At 38.0% G+C, this 19,448-nt stretch overlaps 1 protein-coding gene across 2 annotated transcripts in view; it reads left to right on the top strand.

Annotated features, from left to right (window-relative positions):
- pcdh11 (protocadherin 11) overlaps positions 1-19,448 on the top strand; it is a 134,166-nt gene that overhangs the window by 48,274 nt on the left and 66,444 nt on the right. Inside the window, exon 4 of one of the 2 annotated variants that reach the window (XM_085170540.1) lies at positions 7,108-7,167. The exons of the other annotated variant lie outside the window; for it this stretch is intronic. Within the exon in view, the coding sequence (XP_085026666.1) occupies positions 7,108-7,167 (60 nt within the window). The remainder of the gene's footprint in view (positions 1-7,107; positions 7,168-19,448) is intronic. 2 annotated transcript variants of the gene reach the window in all.

Below are 19,448 nucleotides of genomic sequence, written 5' to 3'. Positions count from 1 at the left end.
CGAGATCCCAAAGACACTTAAATGAGGCGAGGGTCTTTCATCGTGACAATGCCAAAGAATTTATCTTAGAAAGTCACCCAAAATATGACTGGATTAGAGAGCTTTTCAGCATGCGGTCTCTCGTCTCGTGGCCTCAATTTTCATTGAACCGTCCTTTTATTTTTAGCAACAATAATTTATCCAAAGAAACCCGAATTATCGTGTAAATCAGGATGTTTACATACAGAAATGCATTTGAGATAATTGCAGAAATAATCTGAAAAAAATATATGTTGTGTAATACATGCTAATGTAATTTTCTCTGATGGATTATTGATTCAGAATGTATTACTTGCTTCATATTTCAACAAACTCATCATTGCCACCATCATCAGTGATTACAGCCAGTGAATAATGCTCTGTGTTTATGGTTTGGGAGAGTTATTCTTTTCAAATGAAACACGCAGGGAAAAATGGTGGTTAGTGAAACGTTATCTTTATTTTGGACTGAAGTAGAGCATGAATTGATATTTGGCCACTAAATATTGCATATATAATATGTGGCATGTATAGCATGTCACTATTACAAGTATCAGCTTAAAAAATTGTGTGTCTGTTTTCTGTATGAAGGTTCTGAAAACAAAATCTCCTAATGCAAAGTCAGAGCAATAAAAACAATATTAAGCTTCTTCGGCATATTTTAGATTATCGGAAACCCACATTCGGTGAAATCCGACTGTTGTTAATCCACAACAAAACTGCATTTGTAAAAAAATAAATAAAAATAAAAATCCATTTTACCAGAGACTGTTCAAAATTATAGGGGCAAGAAAATTCCAAAATAAATGGGGAACGGTGCAACTATTGACACTGGCAAGCTGTTTAATGTTGGAGGTGCACAGCATTCTGCTCGGCTCGAGGAGGAGACTGCGTACGAACGCTTTGCATATTCAAACAGGAAATACTTTCTTTAATCGCGTGCAATCAAATCTACAATTGACTGTATAAGGGATAATCTAATTAAACATTACCACAATTATCGGTCTTGGCCAATTGGATAACTGACTTATTAACTAGTGTTGTGTTCTGCTGTTTTAAGCAATAGCTTGTTTTAAACAAGCAGCTTTGTAGGTTGTAATTACATTTTCTGCAGGCTTGTTGGCACCTTGGTCAAAGGCAACCTCCTGTGTGGACTCCCTCATGTAAATAAGAGCCCCTTTCCTTGCCAAAGCAATCATGACATTGCACTGGTGTAATGCTAGGCCTGCAAATAAGCCATGTCAGAAGCATACGCACAAGACACCGGATGTAGCCCTCTTGAATTCCCTCTCTCAGCAAACTGCAGAGACGCACCATTTGGCATCTCTGGAATTTGGTTTTAGGTTGCAAAGTATTTTACTTTTGTTGTCAAATTGCTTTGCAAATGAGGCCCACTCTGGCACGATTTCAAAGAGCTTGTGCTATATGTGCAGCTTCCTTCAGGCACTAGTTTCGGAACCTTCATCATTCTCTATGCATATGCACAGTACTGCACTAAGCTCACATGGAAGGCTAGATAAACATGCCAGGCTGGGAGGAAGATGGAAGGCAGTATGCTTATGTCTTGTCAGCCTGTCTGTATGTTGATTTTGTGTTGTTCAGCTTGACTGGCATGGTCTATCTAATAACATGGCAGGTAGACAGTACGAAAGCCTCGTAGGTTTCTACCCATTAAAATGATATTCAATCATTTTTTGATGCGCTTTTTTTTTTCGCCCCAAACCACGCCTTATAATGATTCAAGGTTCGAGCGCCATTCACATTGAAATGTTGTGTTGCTTGAAGCCACATCAAAATAATTGTTTTGATATGTTCCGTTTTTGACTTGGCAATGACATTAATAGGAGGTGATTGTACAATGAGGATAAAAAGCATTTTTTGAGGTATGTTGACTAAATTTCAGCCATGGATCCCCTGGCTCACAATTATACGTTTTTAGTCTGGGCATCATGGAACAGCCATTGCTTTGAGATACAAGTGTTGCACATATTGCGTGTCCTTTTGATTGCATGTCCAAGTCAGCCACTAAATAATAATGCAGGGATTGAAACACTGCAAAATAGCCCAAGGCTCAGAAATTGCTAATGAACATCACCAGGGTGCAGCTGGGGTTGCACTGTGTGATAAAGGCATTGGAACCTTACTTCATGTTTCAAAGGCAAATAATCTGTGGTCGATTTCTCTATACTCCAAACATCTGTGTCACTGCCTTAAAAGTGGCGGGAGACAATAAATGTGCACTAAGGAAAACCACAGATGACTCGCTAAAACGAGATATATATTCCAACGTGTCATAGTTTCAAGCGTTAACATCAGCACTGGACATCTTTATGGCATATGTTTCTGTGGACTGATAAGCAGTGGAAGCATGATCTCTGTCATCACAATATTACAAATATGTGTTTTATACTTGTTACATTTTCTCCTTTCACTGCTTGTCAAGAGCTATTCTCACTTTGCAGAGAACCGGCAAGCAACGGGAAATCCGTGGAGAGGCAAAGAGACAGAAGGCAAGAAAAAGAGAATATATTTGGGGCTATGTGCCGCAGATCAAAAACATGGCAGTCACATGATCAAAGGCATTTGATAATCCTTGAACTACAATGCTCCTTTAATCCTAGCGAGAGAACTATATTTTATTGGGGGAGGAGGGTTGAAACAATGTTGGGGTGACAAACAGAGCTGAAGAAGCAGTAACTAGCTGGTAGAAATACAGTTTACTAAATGTGGCACAGTACTTTTGTGGGAGCTGGGGAAGAAAATAGTATAAAGCCTCCTTGTGTGGGGAGAAAATGGAGGCTGAGTTGATGGGACTAGAAACACAAATGTGCCACAAGTCAGTGTCCACTCAGCACTGAATAGTGCTCTTGTTTTTTTTCACTATACTTGTTGGGGAAGTTGGCTCAGTGAATGTGACTAGACTGCCTTATACTACATCTGCCACACAGAAACAGAGTGCAAGCTACACAGGGTTTGGGCTACGACTTCTCCCAGTCAAGTTGAGTTTCTGGCTAGTTAATTTTCCTGAAGATTCTTTTATACATACATATATATGTTTAAAGAATTGGATGGTTTACAAAAATACGCTATATAATCAAATGGCAGAACAACAACATACCAAATTGTGTTTATTATTTATTTATTTTAATTCATTGTGAATTTACATATGATATATTACACTTTTTAAAAAACGATGTAATTGTTGAACTGCAATATTTCATGTTGGGTGTAAAAGCAGCACCATCCCTATAGAGCCTGTAGGTTTTCACAACTTGCAAAAAACACTTGTCCACAAAACATTGTAAAGAAAGTTGAGATTTTGTTCAGGACTTAAAGTAAAGGCGTCCAAAGAATTGGACAACTCTGTGCACAAAGGATCAGGCAAAAAACACATATTGAATAGATGTGATCGGTGAGTTATCAGGCACAACTGCTTTAAAACAGATATATTATACAGCAGCAAAGCTGAGAGTAGAAAAGCTTTTTTAAAACCTAAAGTGACATCCACACAGATAGCGATTCACTCATCCATATTACTTTGAAGTTAATGTAGGTGCAGACTGGTTGCCTAGGTAACCCTATAATGCCTTCACTACCAGGTCATAAGTCAATCAACAGTATCCTGCACTCTTAGAAAGAAAGAATCCCCGTGAGGAAATTCCTCTCAATTTAACCCATTCACTCAGTGAAGCAGTGGGCAGCCATTGGGTGCCCGGGGAGCAGTGTGTAGCGACGGTACCTTGCTCAGGGGTACCTCAGGGTAGCTGTTCAGGAGAATCGAACCCCGACCTTCCGATCATGGGGCCACCACTCTACCTACTGAAATGTTACCACGAGCAGGATTTGAACCTGGCCCTCCTGGTCTTAAGGCAGCTAGTCATCTCACTGAGCCAAGCTGTAGTTGCTTCAGTTGCTCACCTCAAATCTGAGAAACGTTGACTTGTTGAGGTGTATATGTCTGATGAGTGGAGTTTTTTATACCTTACAATGCAAAATAAATAAAAGAAACATATATATTTTTTTAAAAAACTTACCCATTTTCTCAGAAAGTGGCTTATCAAAACTAAGCCACTAAAAAACAAGTTTTTCTTTCTTTCTTTTTTTTTTTTTTGCAAGAGCATGATCCCGGAGCCAAAGAGAAGACAGAACATTTTGATCACCTCACACCTGAAAAGTTTTACTGAAGCTTTTCTTGTGTTCAGTGATGCACATCTTCTCTTAAATGTTTTTTTCTAATATCACACAAGATTAATAGAGACAGAAAACATGTAAATGACAAATAGTTATTTATGAAGTCTTTTACGACAAAAGATTTTTATTATTATATCTTAACAGGCACATAAAAGCGCATTTTTAACATTCACCTTCTGTAGTTCTGTAGTTTTTTTTTTTATTCAGATGAAAGTAAAAAACAAGAAAACTTTCATCTGAAACTCTTCAAAGTATGCTTGTTCTGAAGACATTTAAGATTCCGTGTGGGAAACTTTCAACAGAGAAGCTCACAACTCACAGGTCCTCAGCTGGCACTGTCATTACTATAACCTATAACTCCTCTGTGAAAGGAGTAGCACACAATGTACATTTTTTGGCAGATTCCCACATGGAATATCTTTAAAAGAAATACTCCAGTGACTTTCAGAAGGCAGTCAGTCAAATTTTTCAAGAACGATAGAACAACTCTCTGTCCCATGCAGCTTTTTACGCACATGTTGGTAAAGTGAAATTTAAAAAAACAGCATATATTTATAGCAAAAACAAAAAACCCTTTTAAATAACAAGTTTAAATATTTTGCATATTTTTGTTTTCATTTGTCTTTTATGCAGACTTTTAGCGGGAAAACTGTGCGACATTTATTAAAGTACACAATTAAGACTTACACAGTTTGTGAGCTGCTGAGTGAGGCTCCTAATTTATACGATGAGAGTAAAGACGGCGAGATAGAAATAGAGCTCATTCTTAGATTTTATCAAAACATTTCCAAGAAATCAGAAAGATAAAATTGTCTTGTATTTTCTTCAGAAACTGTAATATATATATGTGTAACATGTGCTCTCTGGGCCTCATCCTATTACAATAACCAGCCCATGCATGGTGAAAAGACAAAAAACATCAATATGTGGCGTAATCCAAATCCCTCTGTTGCAACCATTGTCAATAGTCTTCATTATCCGATGCAAAATGTCCCAGACAAAGGTGAGTTGAAAAATGACAGTCGTTTTTACTTCCATATGTTTTCCCTTATCACCTCTCTACTCTACTGTCTCTCCTGTAACTGTGCGGAGATGAGCTATGAGCTGTTTGTCAGAAAAGCTGTACAGTTTCCACGCTGATGAAACACTAACGATTATTAATTCGATTTAACGGGTGAGTTAAACTAGGAATTTATAAGAAATGGCATGAGTGAAAAGTGGTGGTTAGCTTTACTGTCATCCTTGTTTTGTTTGTTTTTTTTTTCCTTTTTTGCATTTGATAATGTCTCTTCTTTAACAGTATTTGTACTTCCAAATGAAAGTAGTTGTTAATTTGGATCACATATTGTTTTGTACAAATTCAACAAAACAAATAAATAACTAAATGCTTTTGCATAAACATCACATTGTGTGTTCAATAGTTTTAGCATATTTGGTATCTGATTTTATAAACTGGTAACACAGAAATAACACAAATAATGTTTGTTTTTTCCTTGTTACTTTCATATACGACAGTAGAATAACTAGAAGTGGTAAAGGGAATATTTTCCTGAATGCTTTGTGTGAAGTTTTTGCAAGTCATGCCTTGATTAACCGCCAGTATTGATGGAGTGCCGAGTTATCTGTACATTGCAAACACTGCGGTTCACATTATAATTGATTGGACTTTCTTTTTTTCTTTTTCTTTTTTGTCACTCTCCTCCTAACTCTACAATATCCTGTAGATTCACAATTTTGGAGGCAGTGTTCAGAATCAAGGTCATTCATTTTCCCCCACTGGGAACACGCAGAAGCAAACTCCATTTCCTGCTCCTACCCACAAAGAAAATAATTCATGTTTATTTGTCACATCAATTAAGATATCATGGTTATATTGCCTACTCAATCTGTAGGGAAAATTTTGTCTACTAATTCCATCGTCCCAGCAAGGCCCATTTATTCATTTATATTTCATGACCTGGTGTTTACGCTACAGTGAATGCCTGCCTGATTTTTTTTCTCCGCTCTCTTAGTTGCCTTGTCCAGAGAGGTGTTCTCCTTCTACGTTGTGATGAAATATAGATGTTAAGAGTCTGGAGAGTCGAGCGTCTCATCTGTCCTAGAGAAACCATAAGGCAGCCATTAATAGTGTCACAGAGCATCAGACGTACCACAGGCGCATAATTGGAAATGAGGACATAACTGAAAGCACCTGCTTGAAAATCAACAGTGCCTTCCCACGAGGCAAGCCCTCGGTAGATTCCAAAAGAAGTTTTCCGAGCCCCTGCGCTTCCCTGCTGGTTCTGTGTCACCCATTGCTCTTTTTTTTTTCATTTCTCACTGAGGTCAGCTCAAGATGGCTTATTGTTTTTTCTTTTTTTTTAAATGATGGCATTGTGAGTATGCAAATACTTTGGATCTTTGCATAATCACAAGCAGCGGGACCATCTGTTGTTGGCTTGTTGACTTACCTTGTGTCTGCTTTTAATGGTGTTTTCTTGTATCTGAGTGATGTATTGGTGTATTAACAATGTGATAATCATTTAACCTCAAAAAATGCAGTCGGGCGTGTACGAAAAACCCGAACATATGTTCAGTGAAATCTTCTGACAAAGAAGGATTTATAATCTTTGAGCAGGGATAGAAATAAGGGAAAACACAAAAACAAATAACAAAAAAAAAAATCACTCCGCTCACGTTATGTCAGATAAGACGACGCTGTCAAGATAGAGATTTAAAATGTGACGCTTGACAAACGTTGTGATCTTGGCTTAGTGGGTAGTAAAGAGTGGGAGTTAACCCCCACTTAAAAACGCAGCAAAAATACTAATAGCAAGGAATAGTAAATAAGATGAAACTTTTGGCAAGGATATGCCTCCAATGAAACATGTCCCTGATAATGTTTTTTTTTTCTACTAGAACCAGAGCCAGACACCAGAGAAGTCTTTTAACTCACCGCCTCCCATTTGTCCTCATAAGGTAAGCTCCAGTTTGCTTTCAGGCAAGGAATAAACAGCATTATGTGAAATAATTACAGATATTTTAAGGATGCGATGTTCTTATTAAGCTGTGTTTCTGTGTCTATTTGCATTTTGCATTTGTAAATTAACTGCATAATATGTCAAGACCCTTTTCATCTTCTCACATATCTGATGTTCCATTCACCATATCATTGCAAGACTCTTTGCCAAATGGTGTGCAAAATGAATTTGTTTATCATGGGTTCTTAAAGAAACTATTTTTATTTCCAAGACAACAGATTCGTCTGTTTTCTGTTCTTCCTCTGTGCGTTCTGCTAATCGTTCGGGATTTATTTAACATGAAGTGAGAAGGGCAAATTTATTCAATGCTAATTAGTCTTGTACATGCACAGTCAAAGTCATCACTTCACTGTGATGGTCTCAAGTCGTCACCACACACTGACTGAAGTCACTCTTCCCTTCAACCTCTACTCCTGATGCGTGACTCTTGCAAATGTGATAATGTGCCATGCAGTGAAATTCGCGCAATTTCAGTTCACTTAGCACCAAACGTGTCAAAAATGCCTGTGTCCTTTTCTGGATGAATGGGCGTTATGGCTGAGAGTGGCTTATTGCAAGAGTGGACCTTGGTAAAAGGAGCCCAATAGATGGAAGCTGTCTGACAGGCTGTCATCAACTGTTCAAAGCCTAACACCGCTCTACATCCCTAATGCACAGCTAGCTGTCTGAAATGACTTTTGTGGCATTAAAATATGCAGACAGTGGTCGGACAGTAAATAATAACAAAATATGATACCCGTTTCTCTGCTCTGTCACTGGAAAATCACTGGAAAAAGTAAATTAACTGCATATCTATCATTGCAGAATAACAACGCACATCCATGTAAGGCCTGAACTTTTCAAATTTGGGTTGCTTTTGGTGAGAAATTACAGCGTGCCGTAGCTTTAACGGGGTGTTACAGATGCTTTAATGTAAGAAGACATCACTTTGGATTGCTCCGCATACTATGTCTACGTCTTGTTTCCTCTGGACCCCATACTTCTCTCTCTTTCACTCTTTCCATTTTTACCCAGCTGATCAGGGCTGATGTAATGGGGGAACACTGTGGGTTTGCGGATAGTGTTATTCACGTTTTAGCTGTTAGCAGCTGAACATAATCTCCCTCTAGTCAGCTCACATTAGTCTCCATGATCCACACCAGCCCAATATGTGCAGCGAATGCATTGGGCCAGCTGGGGTAATTTAGTATGTCAGTCAGTTCAGGAGGCTGGTAAAATGAGTAAATGGCTGGATATGATTTATATGTAAAGAATATTCTGATTATAATGGCTCTCAGAATAGAATATCCACTGGCTTTTTAAACTTCTCTTCATCTGCATTGTGTGCATCCCCCAGATAGATAGCGAAATGAACAGAGGGCTTTTAAACTGACTACTCTGTGATTATATTAAGAATGTGAGAGTGAGAGAGCGAGGAGAGGGAGGAGAGGGAGGAGATCGGGTGCCCGAGCACTAAGTATATATAATTGCTTCTTGACACATTGGCCAAATTCTGCAGTGCCAGGATCTGAGCAAAGATGATTAACGGCTGTCCAAGTGGGTGGGCACTGCAGGTCATTCAGGGCCTTTGGTTTCCATAGTGATTCTAGTCTAAAGGCCATATATTGCATAGTGAATATCCCAGAGGTCCACACATTGTTAAACTACAATTATAACTCACATCAAGAGCATTGTCTGTCCACCGCAAACTCTCTTATTCACCCAGCAAGTGTCTTGCTGCGTTTTCCCTCTGCTCATCATTTATTTTCTCTTCTTATTTTCTTAAATTGTCTCCCCTAGCTGGCGAGAAGATAAAGAGTAAAAATTTTGCATTATGTGAATAATTGATGTGTGGGCTCACCTCAGAGCATCATCACACTACGGCAGTCGGGGTAAGAGGTGAGGGTAAGATCATATTTCTGACATGAGGCTTCGGGCTGTAGAAAATTGTTTCACAAGGGTTTTCACAAGGTTTTCCTGTGAATCGACAGCGTGAATAACAACTTCTCATTATAGCACAACAGGGTAGTAATAAAATGTGAATAGGGATGCACATGCTTGGTTCTGTACATAAAGTCATGTGCGTCTGACAAGCTATAACATACAAGTAGTTCATTATAATACGGTTCTTGGTATCTGAGGTGGCCGTGTATAATAATGTGTGTGTAAGCATGCCAAAGTATGTGTATGTCTTTGTGAACACCACAATTTAAATAGGTGACAGATGGAGAGGACAAGGGATGGGGGTGGGGATCAAGCACCTCTGACAATATGGGGCCTGCACTGCACCTTGTTCTTGCCAACTCTGAAATAGCTACGGTAAACTAAAGCCGTGTGACTCCGGGATGCCATTTCACAGTTTTGTTTTCCTCGCGTTTCACAGTTTTTATTTCCACAAAAGACAAACTCTCTTGTGAAATGTCACCTAACAATGTAAAAGTTGAGCGATGAGCATGCTAGAGAAACACCTTGCTTCTTGAAGGGTTAGACTTTATTCTGTGAAGTTCGACAAAGACATGAATGTAAATGCGCTGAGTGTTACAGATAAAATTCTTAAGACATACAGTGTGCAGGAGCTTTTTAAAGCCAAGGAAAGGCCAGCAAATAAACACATTTCAATGGTGATTCACTCTGTATAATAAAAGGAAATCCCTCAGGCGTCCAAACAAAAGGCCTGTCGTGCAGCAATTAAGCTTTGTTATTTGCGTCAAGCAGACTATGGATAAGTAATGTATCTTCCTAAACATGTACGTCCACATCCTCGCACATGCAAGTGCACGGCCAAACACAGTCAGTCACTCAACCCCAATTCATTTGAGGTAAATGTAATCTCAGAAGACAAGCAGCAACAACCCACGGCTCCATCAAGGTGCCCGGGGTCGCATTGGTGGCCATCGTCAAATAAATAATGCTTTGTGACTGAAAAAAAGACAATCCAAAAGGTCATCTGTGACCTCTGGGACCAGTGCTGTGCAGCATCTGTCACTAGCAAGCACCGCATGTCTGTGTCAAATGGCAAAAGGTATGTGGTGCAGCCAGCCTGCCATGTAACGAAGGGAGTAGGCCTCTATATACATAACATCACAGTCACAATTGTATTAAGAGGGCTCCACAGTATCCTGGCTCATCTGCAGGACATCTTCTACGCACCATAGTATAAATGACAGAATGGAAAATTATCTACAATATTATTAAATAAATACACTTTTCGAGATCATACCTGGCATATGTTCTTTGGAAATCTAACTGAAAAAAAGGATAAAAAAGTATTTGACATCCCCTTAATCCCTTTAATCGGTAATGAGGTTTAGGTAACTTTCAGGAGGATAAGTGAACAATGGCTATCCTCTTTGATGATATTTCACTTGTCACATAATTTCCGTAACCGCGGTTAATGGTATCAAATATTCAGGGTAAAATGATGAAGAAATATATAATCGATGCTTTCCTTTCAGCCAACTTACAATTCTCATATATCTGCATCAGACCACACCTCCGTGTGGAACAAATCAATAATGTTCCATTTCTAACCAAATTCTTCTTTTTGTATGGTGAAATCCGATCTTTATGGACACAGTAACAAATTGGATATCCCCACAGTCACATTGGAAAAAGAAACACAAACACAGAGACAACATGGGTTGCTCTGTAAAAAATGTACCATGCATATTGTTTGACGAAATTGCGTACCACACAAATTTCATTCTGAATTCTCTCAAAGTGCAAATGAGGCTCACTTCTGTTAGTATATTTCCCAGATCCCCTGCACTGTACTCTCTCACACGCTGGCTGTCCTTTCCTCTCACTCGCCACGTATCTCCCTCCCCACATCCAGCTAAACCAATCAGGGATTTGAGGGCCTCGCCTCCAATCAATTACGACCCAAATCAGTGCAGAGGCCTTTGATATAGAATCATTTGTCAAATCAGTGCAGATGGCTGGGGGCAGGTACCCTTGTGCTATAGGCCATATCCATGTGGAAATCTCTGCTCAGGGTGGGCTCTCTTGATGCTCCCCAACCTATTAATGGAAAGTCATTTTGTGCGCCAGGACTGCAGTCCAGCTGCCTGGTCTCCTAGATTGCTAGTGTTTAAGCATCTTAGTCAAACAGCGGATAATAGCAAATGATTTGAACTTTTTAGGCAAACGGAATATGAATCTCATGGATCCTACTTAAAGTTTTCAAATGGACTATACAACGACTACAAGCTTGCCAAAACTCACCTCCTAAAAAAGTCTTCAACCTTTAGCCTTTTCTTTATACTCTTATATAAAGAGACCTTGGGTTTCAGCAAATTCAGCAATAATACATATAACGAAATAATTATTATCTTTTATTGTTTTTGTTTTGAAAACCCAATATATTTTTAGAGCCTCTGTAAAGCTCCCTATAACTTCTTATAGTGATTTATCATAGCCTTCAGAGTTTCAAACCAAGTTGCTTCTTCTTACAGTATCTCATGTAGACTCTTGTCTCAAGCGATGACATAGTGAGCTCCTTTAAATACCTAGGAGTTTTCATTTTTACGATCTAGCACATTTCTAATAAGATATTGGCAGACGTTAAACACGGCATCACAGGAAGCTATGATGGATGGTCATTGCGAGATTGGATCAGAACTGCCATCTAAACCAATCCTCCAACCTACCACCACCTACTCTTTGTGTCTAATGTAACACTGAGCATGATAGATGGTTCTGGAAGCCCTTTTACAATGTGTAAAAAGCAATATACATGTAAGTATATCTACACATTTTTACTTATATCATGTTACAGAATGAATTTCTGTTTTCTTTCAAATGAAACATGATTGCAATAAATAAAAACTCAAAAGAATAAAGATAAGATAATACAACCCTAGTCTGGTCATTGTCATCATCATCATCAGTGACATTTTATTCTCTTATGTTTTGTGTTCCCACCGTTTTTTTCTTTTTTCCTAGGCATGATTAAAAACTCTCTAAAATGCACAGAAATGTTTTTTAAGGTCTTGAGGTTTTGAGCTATTTTACAAGCAGTAGTTTTCTTGGAAACCATTTGCAGAGTTCATGCAATATTCTCTGCACTGTGAACATCAGTGAAACAACAGTTTCCAAGGATTCCTTGTGCCAAGCCAAGAGCACTCAACTGTTTTTCAAGGCAGTTTAAATACTAGATTTTATTTGGCATCATTATTTAAGGATACTTGTAGCTCTTTCTATACTTTCTAACAACTGCTGCAGATGTGTTTGAGGTTTTAAGTCCTTAATATGCAGGACTATGTAGCAACAGTCAAAAATGCGAAGCTCCAGCTGTATTTGCGGTCACGTCTTTTCCTTGGTAACCGTGTCTTTACAGTTAATCTTGAATTTGAAATTAGATGTCCAATCATTTGTATGGCAGTAGAAATATATGTGATCTCACCCAATTGTAAATTTGCTGTGTAGTCTCTGGTTTTACACTTTCACTTAAAAACAGTGCAAATACTGTAAGATTATGCAATAATGTATATTTTTTAAATAACTGGGCAATTTCACAGGGTGTAGTTTTTTTGTTTATTGTAACAGCAATACTGAAACAAGACATTGTCACAAATTGTCATTAGGCAAAAGCTGTGTTGTTAGGCTTTCGTGTTTAATGACTTAAAAACAGCATTATAGGCTTCATTAGTTAGCACGTCGGTGCAAGCTAGATTATCTAGGAATAGATTTGAAAAGTTAAAGCAAACATAACTTGTGTCCTTAGGTTATCTGACTTGTCAGAAAAGGCTTTAAATAATAAATGATTAAAAGAACATAAATAAATGTAAAAAAAAAGAAGAAAATCCTCAAAATCCAGCATGTTTAATTTATAGCTGAACATTAATCACAAAATGCTCAGCATTCAGCATTCGCGGGTGAGGTTTAAGTTATATAAAAAAGCTTCTTTTAATGATTTTATTCATGAGAAAAGTATTATTCAATGCCTTCATGTTTCAGCGATGTATCCTTGCTAAGATGTATCCTCCCTAAGATTATAAATCAGTGCAGTGCAGTGGGATGTCATGGATGCCAGCCCTCAGTTCTCTGTGCAAGAATACGACGAGTTCCCTCTAGTATTTGATGCACATTGAATATGTCTTCAGATCAACACAGCACAACTGTTTCCCTGGCAGACAGAACAAAGATCACAGAAATCTGAAATGCAAAGTAAACGTTAAAAAAAAAAGAAGCACAAAAGCAAAACAGCCTTACCCTAAAAGTGGGAGTTTTGAGCACTGTGCACACATTTTAACCCAAAACTGCTCCTGCAGCAATCAGCATAATCATCAGCCTGCTGCAACCTCAGATAAGATAGTGGGTGCATTATCGGTCCTCCAGTTTCACAATTTTACTCATCATACAAGCAACACTTTCACTGTAGGTGGCAATCAAGCTTCATTCTTAATTGATGTTAATATGTCGATTGTTCTTGGCATGTCCACACTTATTTATTTTATGAAGTAATTATATTACTTGGAATTTACACACTACTAGTAAACACACACACAAAATGTTCAATTAAGAAGTGTTTTGTCAAAAATATCCCATCATACTGTGGGAGATGTATTCCTCTGTCTCTTTGGCTTTTGTTTTAATACACGCTAGTTTTGTGCACCATTGCCAACCGTGTGCACCACTTTGTTTCCACAAAGTGAAAGCCAGCTTTTGTTTTCTCTACAATTGTAAAGGAGATATGTGCGTGTGTATTTATATTATGACACTGATTTCATGATCTCTGAAATGCTTGATATTACTTAAGACAGAAGAGAATAAAAGCCAACAAATGAAAGAGGAAATTGCAGTTAGGAAATGATTACAAGCATGTAAGCTCTCTAGGCAAGAACAAGCTGCATTGCTCGGGATATTTTTCTCACCCTCTGCCTTTGCATATTTCACACTGGCATAGTCTTTCGAGATGTAAGTCATACTGAGAGATTTGACTCTGCATGCTAAAAAGGCATAAATACAGGGGAAAAAACATAACCAGCAGATGACCTTATTACACTCAGTATGTAACATGCAGTAGCAATATTGCCTTTATTTGTCATTATTACCACCCGCAATTACTGTGAGTAGGAGGAATATTAAATTGACAAAGAGGACCTCTGACTAAATGTTAAGGAGCCCTCCTGTCATGTGAGACACATTCCTACTGTTCTGAGTGGGCTGGTATGGCTGTGTTTTACTACTTATGGATATTCAATGGAAGAGCACAGAGCGGGTCTTGCTGTAATAAGGCATTTACCAATGCAGAGTAGCACTGTGCGCTGTGAGAACATATGTTAATGCACTTGGCTGTGGCCAGAGAAACAGCGAGAGGTTTGGAAAAAAAAACACATGGGACTGGCCTCCTGGAGCACACATAGCCTTCTACAAAGATATTAATATGAGTCAGTGGTGGAAGAGGAGGAAAAATGACCCTGGCAGTGAGGAGAAGTTTGTTTTCATGATGGTGATGGACCCCAATTGAGTAAAGCAGGCTGGAGAAGAGAGGATACTCTGTATTGGATGGCTTTTGAATTGCATCAGTGGCACACCTCTAACTGGCTCCTTTGCCAGAGAAGCTGACATCAATGTATTTGGGGAGTATATGCATGAAGGAAATGGGAATAAGTTTATGAAAATAGCCTCTAATTTATCGAGACTGTTCTGCTAAGATTTTTGTTTGTTTTCAAGAAGAGATCTTGTAGGCTGTAAGTAGATGTAGGATTCAAACCTAATTCAAATTCTGTTATTTGAGTGTAATTTGGCTGTCCTTTATCACAAGCAATGTCAAGCTGCCATGTTAATTTATCCTAATAACACACGTGGCAGTACACTTGCATCGTTTGTGTTGAAGTGCTTTTGGCTTGTTTTTTTTATCTGACTTTGAACAACATGTAAAAACATAATGATAAGAAAAAAGGAATTAATACAGTTCACAATAACTGCTGTGAAATAACTGGCGTTTCTCTTTTTCCTGCAACCTACTAGTTTAAGCAGTTTACAATGTTTTATTTTTTTCTTTGCTAAATCCTATGCAAATTTCCGCTCACAGAGTTTGCATTTTACTTTTCAAGATTCTCTAAAAGTTTCAAATGTTGGTGTATTTCTACTCCAGCCTGGCTCGTTAGCTGCTAACCTTTATTGTTCGGGCCAGCTCTACTGTGATGAGGGGGAGGCAAAAAGACACCATCATAACGTTGCATGATTTGTTTCCTTTTTCATAGGGCAGTGCACATGGCACAAACATTTAGATAACTGTTACACCAAAAACTTAGCCACATACAACTATTGTTTGACTCTTTGTGCACTGTGTCCTAGTTACAAGCTCACTTGCTCGCAATGTGTTGCTCGCGCTCTCAACATTTCTGCCCATGTGCGCTCAACTCTTTCTCTACACCGTTATATTTGTGCCACAAAACCAGCCAATCACAGACTTGGATGCAAAAAAAATCTGATTGGCTGTTTTGGTCTCCAATCAGCTCGAAATGACAAAATGTAATATCCCAGAATCCATTTCGTCCAAAACTCAAACGAGGCAGTGGCGGAGGAACACAGAGTGACGGAGTTTGAAATATTTCTCTGTCTGGGTCACAAAATAAACTTTTAAGATATTTTCATGAGAGAATGGTGCTGTGTGAACTTAAAATATTTGCTCGATTCATCAAGACATCACATATTTGCATAAATGCTCTAACGTTTTCGGAGATGCCTGTTACCCACCAGCTGACCGGGTGGTCACTCGGGTTAAACATAATATATGAGGCTGAACTGACAAAAAATCACCCACTACACCACCAGGTATTATAGGAAAAACCATAAAGCCTTTGAACTAAAACAAACGCTGTTGTGACATTGTGAATTTTGTTCACTCAAATTTAGCTTTTCTTCGCTCAAAATAAATTTCTCCTCAAAATGCAACACTTGCACCTGCAATTTCTTTTTGCGTGCGCTCAGAATAGTGGCACAAAAATAAGCATTAGCATACTAATGTTGCTAATAACTACATGCTGTATTTAGGCCTAGACTTTACTGTAATAAAAAAGTAAAGGGCAATTGTCTTTGTTGGCTTTCATATTCATCATTATTGCCTAAAATGGAAAAATGCACTAAAAATGGAAGTTAAAATGTAATTAATTTTATAAACAAATTTTTTATGTGGTTCAATAAACTCTCCATTTTCAAAAAAATTGAATTTACTGGTAATTATTTCATGTTTCAGGCTTTGAAGGGTTATGCTTTAATTAAGTTTCCTTCCTGGGTATATAGTCCCCTACTCCAAAAATATGTAGAGTGACCTGTCTGTTCTTTAGCTTCCATTACCTTTTCACTAGGAAAAGGGAAAAGAAAACACAGTCCGTATGTCTTTTATGACACAGAGACAGCAGGCGTTTATTAAAATCATCATCTCTACAGATTTCATCCATAGTAACAAGCTAATGTTGAAAAAGATGAATACATTAATGGAAAAAAATATACTTACTGTATCAATACTCAGAACTTACCTTTTAAGTTTTACAGTTACTGGACTATTATAACTACAGTCTTTTGGTTATATTAAACCTATATGAGCTGTTTGTTTTTAAAAAAAGAACAAAACTTTTCACCATTGAGTAATGAAAACACACCTGTTACCAATGCGGAAAAAAACTATTCTGGAATATAGAAAGACAATCAGAATCAATTTCTTGGAGATGAACCCTCACTGTTGGTTATAAACACAGATATAAGCCAATTTTAGCTGCACAGAAACATTATCCTCATGCTAAATGTGATCGCTTAAGATATAAATTGATTTGTGTGTAGGGAACAGATTACATATAACTGGAATAGAAAAAAAGACGTATTTCTGAAATGAGACCTGTCAACATTTCAGCGAGAGGGCCATTATTCTCACGGAGATTAATAAAGTATTATCACTTCTTGTTGTGGGGTTTTCACTGAAATTTATAACAAGGCCGCTGTCAGCTAATGTTTCACGAGCTTCGTTGTCTAATCCTTACGCCTGTTGTAATATGTGAAGAATGACATTGAATGTATTTTGAAACTAAATAACATTATAGCTACCATTTGGCAAATGGCAGTGTGTTAGACAGAAGCATTGCTAGACAGTGGTAGACAGAAGCATCTACCACTTTTAGGAGATCAGTACCATAGATTTAGTGACAATGATTAATCAGTATCATAACTGTGTTTCATGTTCATCAGAGAATGACAGTGATTCAGGCTCTTTTCTCCACACTTGTGATTCACTACGTATTTGCACATCACAGTCTTTGGATAATGCTTCCATAAGTGTCAATGAGGAAAACTGTCAAATGTTTCAGTAGGAGAGCGATCAAATTGGTGAACAACTCATATTAGAACAGGATCTTGATAAACTGAGGTATGACACATTAGCGGGTCTTTCCATTCTCTTTTTTTCGTGTTTCCTCCTTGACAGTGCACTTTATTAGATAAACCTCACTGTTAATGCTGCTCAAGCTCTTGTGACTCACTATGGAGGCAGGCATGCAGACAGGGCTGAACAGTTCAATTATTAGCCATTTAAACGTGTAGCGTCTGCTCTTGTGTCACTAACATTTACAGTATATTTAACTTCTTTCCTGTCAAATTCTGCATCAGTTTTTAAATTGGTATAAAAATCACTGGACAAAACTCTGAACTGGATATCACTGTAGAACCTTTAGCAGACATGGTGAATAAAACCGAGTTTCTAAAAAGTGGGCAAATTTTGACAATTCTTTAGACCATGACAACCTTAACATCCTGCCACTGGCTAGTAAAAGAAAATGGCTCTCAATACATATAACATGAGTTTTTTCCGCAACAATATTACAGTTAATAGCACACTAGGGTCTTATGACTAGTGTTGCTAAAACACTTAACCTTTTTTTCCCTGTCTGTCCTTTCATATTGTGGTTTAGCCAGCAGCAAAATCTTCATTTTCTTGTAGCAAATAATATTGTAATAATGCAGAGACTGCGGGGCGGATATAAAGCCCTGGATGTTATTATGCATTAGTAAGATTGTTATCATCCATTGTGACAGCACCAGCTGACATGCTATCACCAAACAGGGGGAAAACTAAGTGTAGACAAGGTGGAAATCAGCAAGGGGCACGAGTATCTTCTCTCACTTACACACTATCTCAGTCAGTGTGGCTGTGTGGAATATATATATATATATATATATATATATATATATGTATATATATTTCAATCAGGGCAAACAAACTAGGCAGTGCTTGTTCTGTCCCTCTGCAAGTCAATCCACAACACTGCCATTAACCAGTGTAAAAATATCTAGGGCCTGACTTCAAGTGTTGGTGGTACTGTAAGAAAGAGCAAGGTATGTCTTCTGTGCTATAGCTACTTGATATTGGAAGGAACCAAATTGAAGATTGAGTGAAAACAGAAAAACAGTGTTTGGTATTTTCATCATATTATTGCTTCCATAAATATATCTAACATTACTGCTTACCACTCTGTCTAATTCTGTTTTTTTTTTTAAGAAGGAAGTTTTCTTGCAAGAAAATGTGTCATTGTCTCAAGATGGTTCCAGGAAATTACTTTACTTTACTCCAGTGGTCTGTACAGTCCCCAGATCACAACCTAATAAAACACTTTTATGGTGAGGTGAAGTGGGATGTTCATAGCATCTGTAACAATGAAAAACTGCAAAAACTTTGCAGTAAAGTCAGAATAGATCAAAATCGTAATGTAACATCTTTAGCAACTTACTGAATCATACTTTTTATAAAAGGGGGCAACTCTGGAGGTCAAAAGAGGACCCTATTACTTAAGTGTACTTAGAATTGTCAATGGAAGTATTTACAATAGTAGTAAAAGACTCAACTTCAGTTAGAGACCTCAGGCTGAAATATTCGTTCCGTTCCTTGACTTCTTAGCATAGACACCATGACATCCTAAATTTGCATAGCAGTAAAGATCAATGTAGCTCTTGGAGGCTGGTGTGACACTTATTCAAAACAGCTCCTCTTTTTTCCCTAGTGTAGTCTGGAGCAAAAGGAGGTGAGAAGGCATTGAGTGATGTGGTTAAAGAAAGCCAGACACTTCCTCAACTGTAGTCAACCTCAAAGAGCATTTTGTCATGTATCTTCACTTGGTAAAGTACCTGCTACCCTCTTCACATCACTACTGAATCACGTTGTGCTTCACATGGTTTGATACTGTTTGATGGCAGTTGAAATTTGGAAAAAGTAATGGCAAAGTAAGAATGTTTTATTTCTTTTTC

Source organism: Neolamprologus multifasciatus, chromosome 2, assembly GCF_963576455.1.
Source record: "Neolamprologus multifasciatus chromosome 2, fNeoMul1.2, whole genome shotgun sequence".
Lineage (NCBI taxonomy): Eukaryota > Metazoa > Chordata > Actinopteri > Cichliformes > Cichlidae > Neolamprologus > Neolamprologus multifasciatus.
The sequence above is the reverse complement of the archived record's forward strand: the minus strand, read 5'-3'. Positions and strand labels throughout refer to the sequence as shown.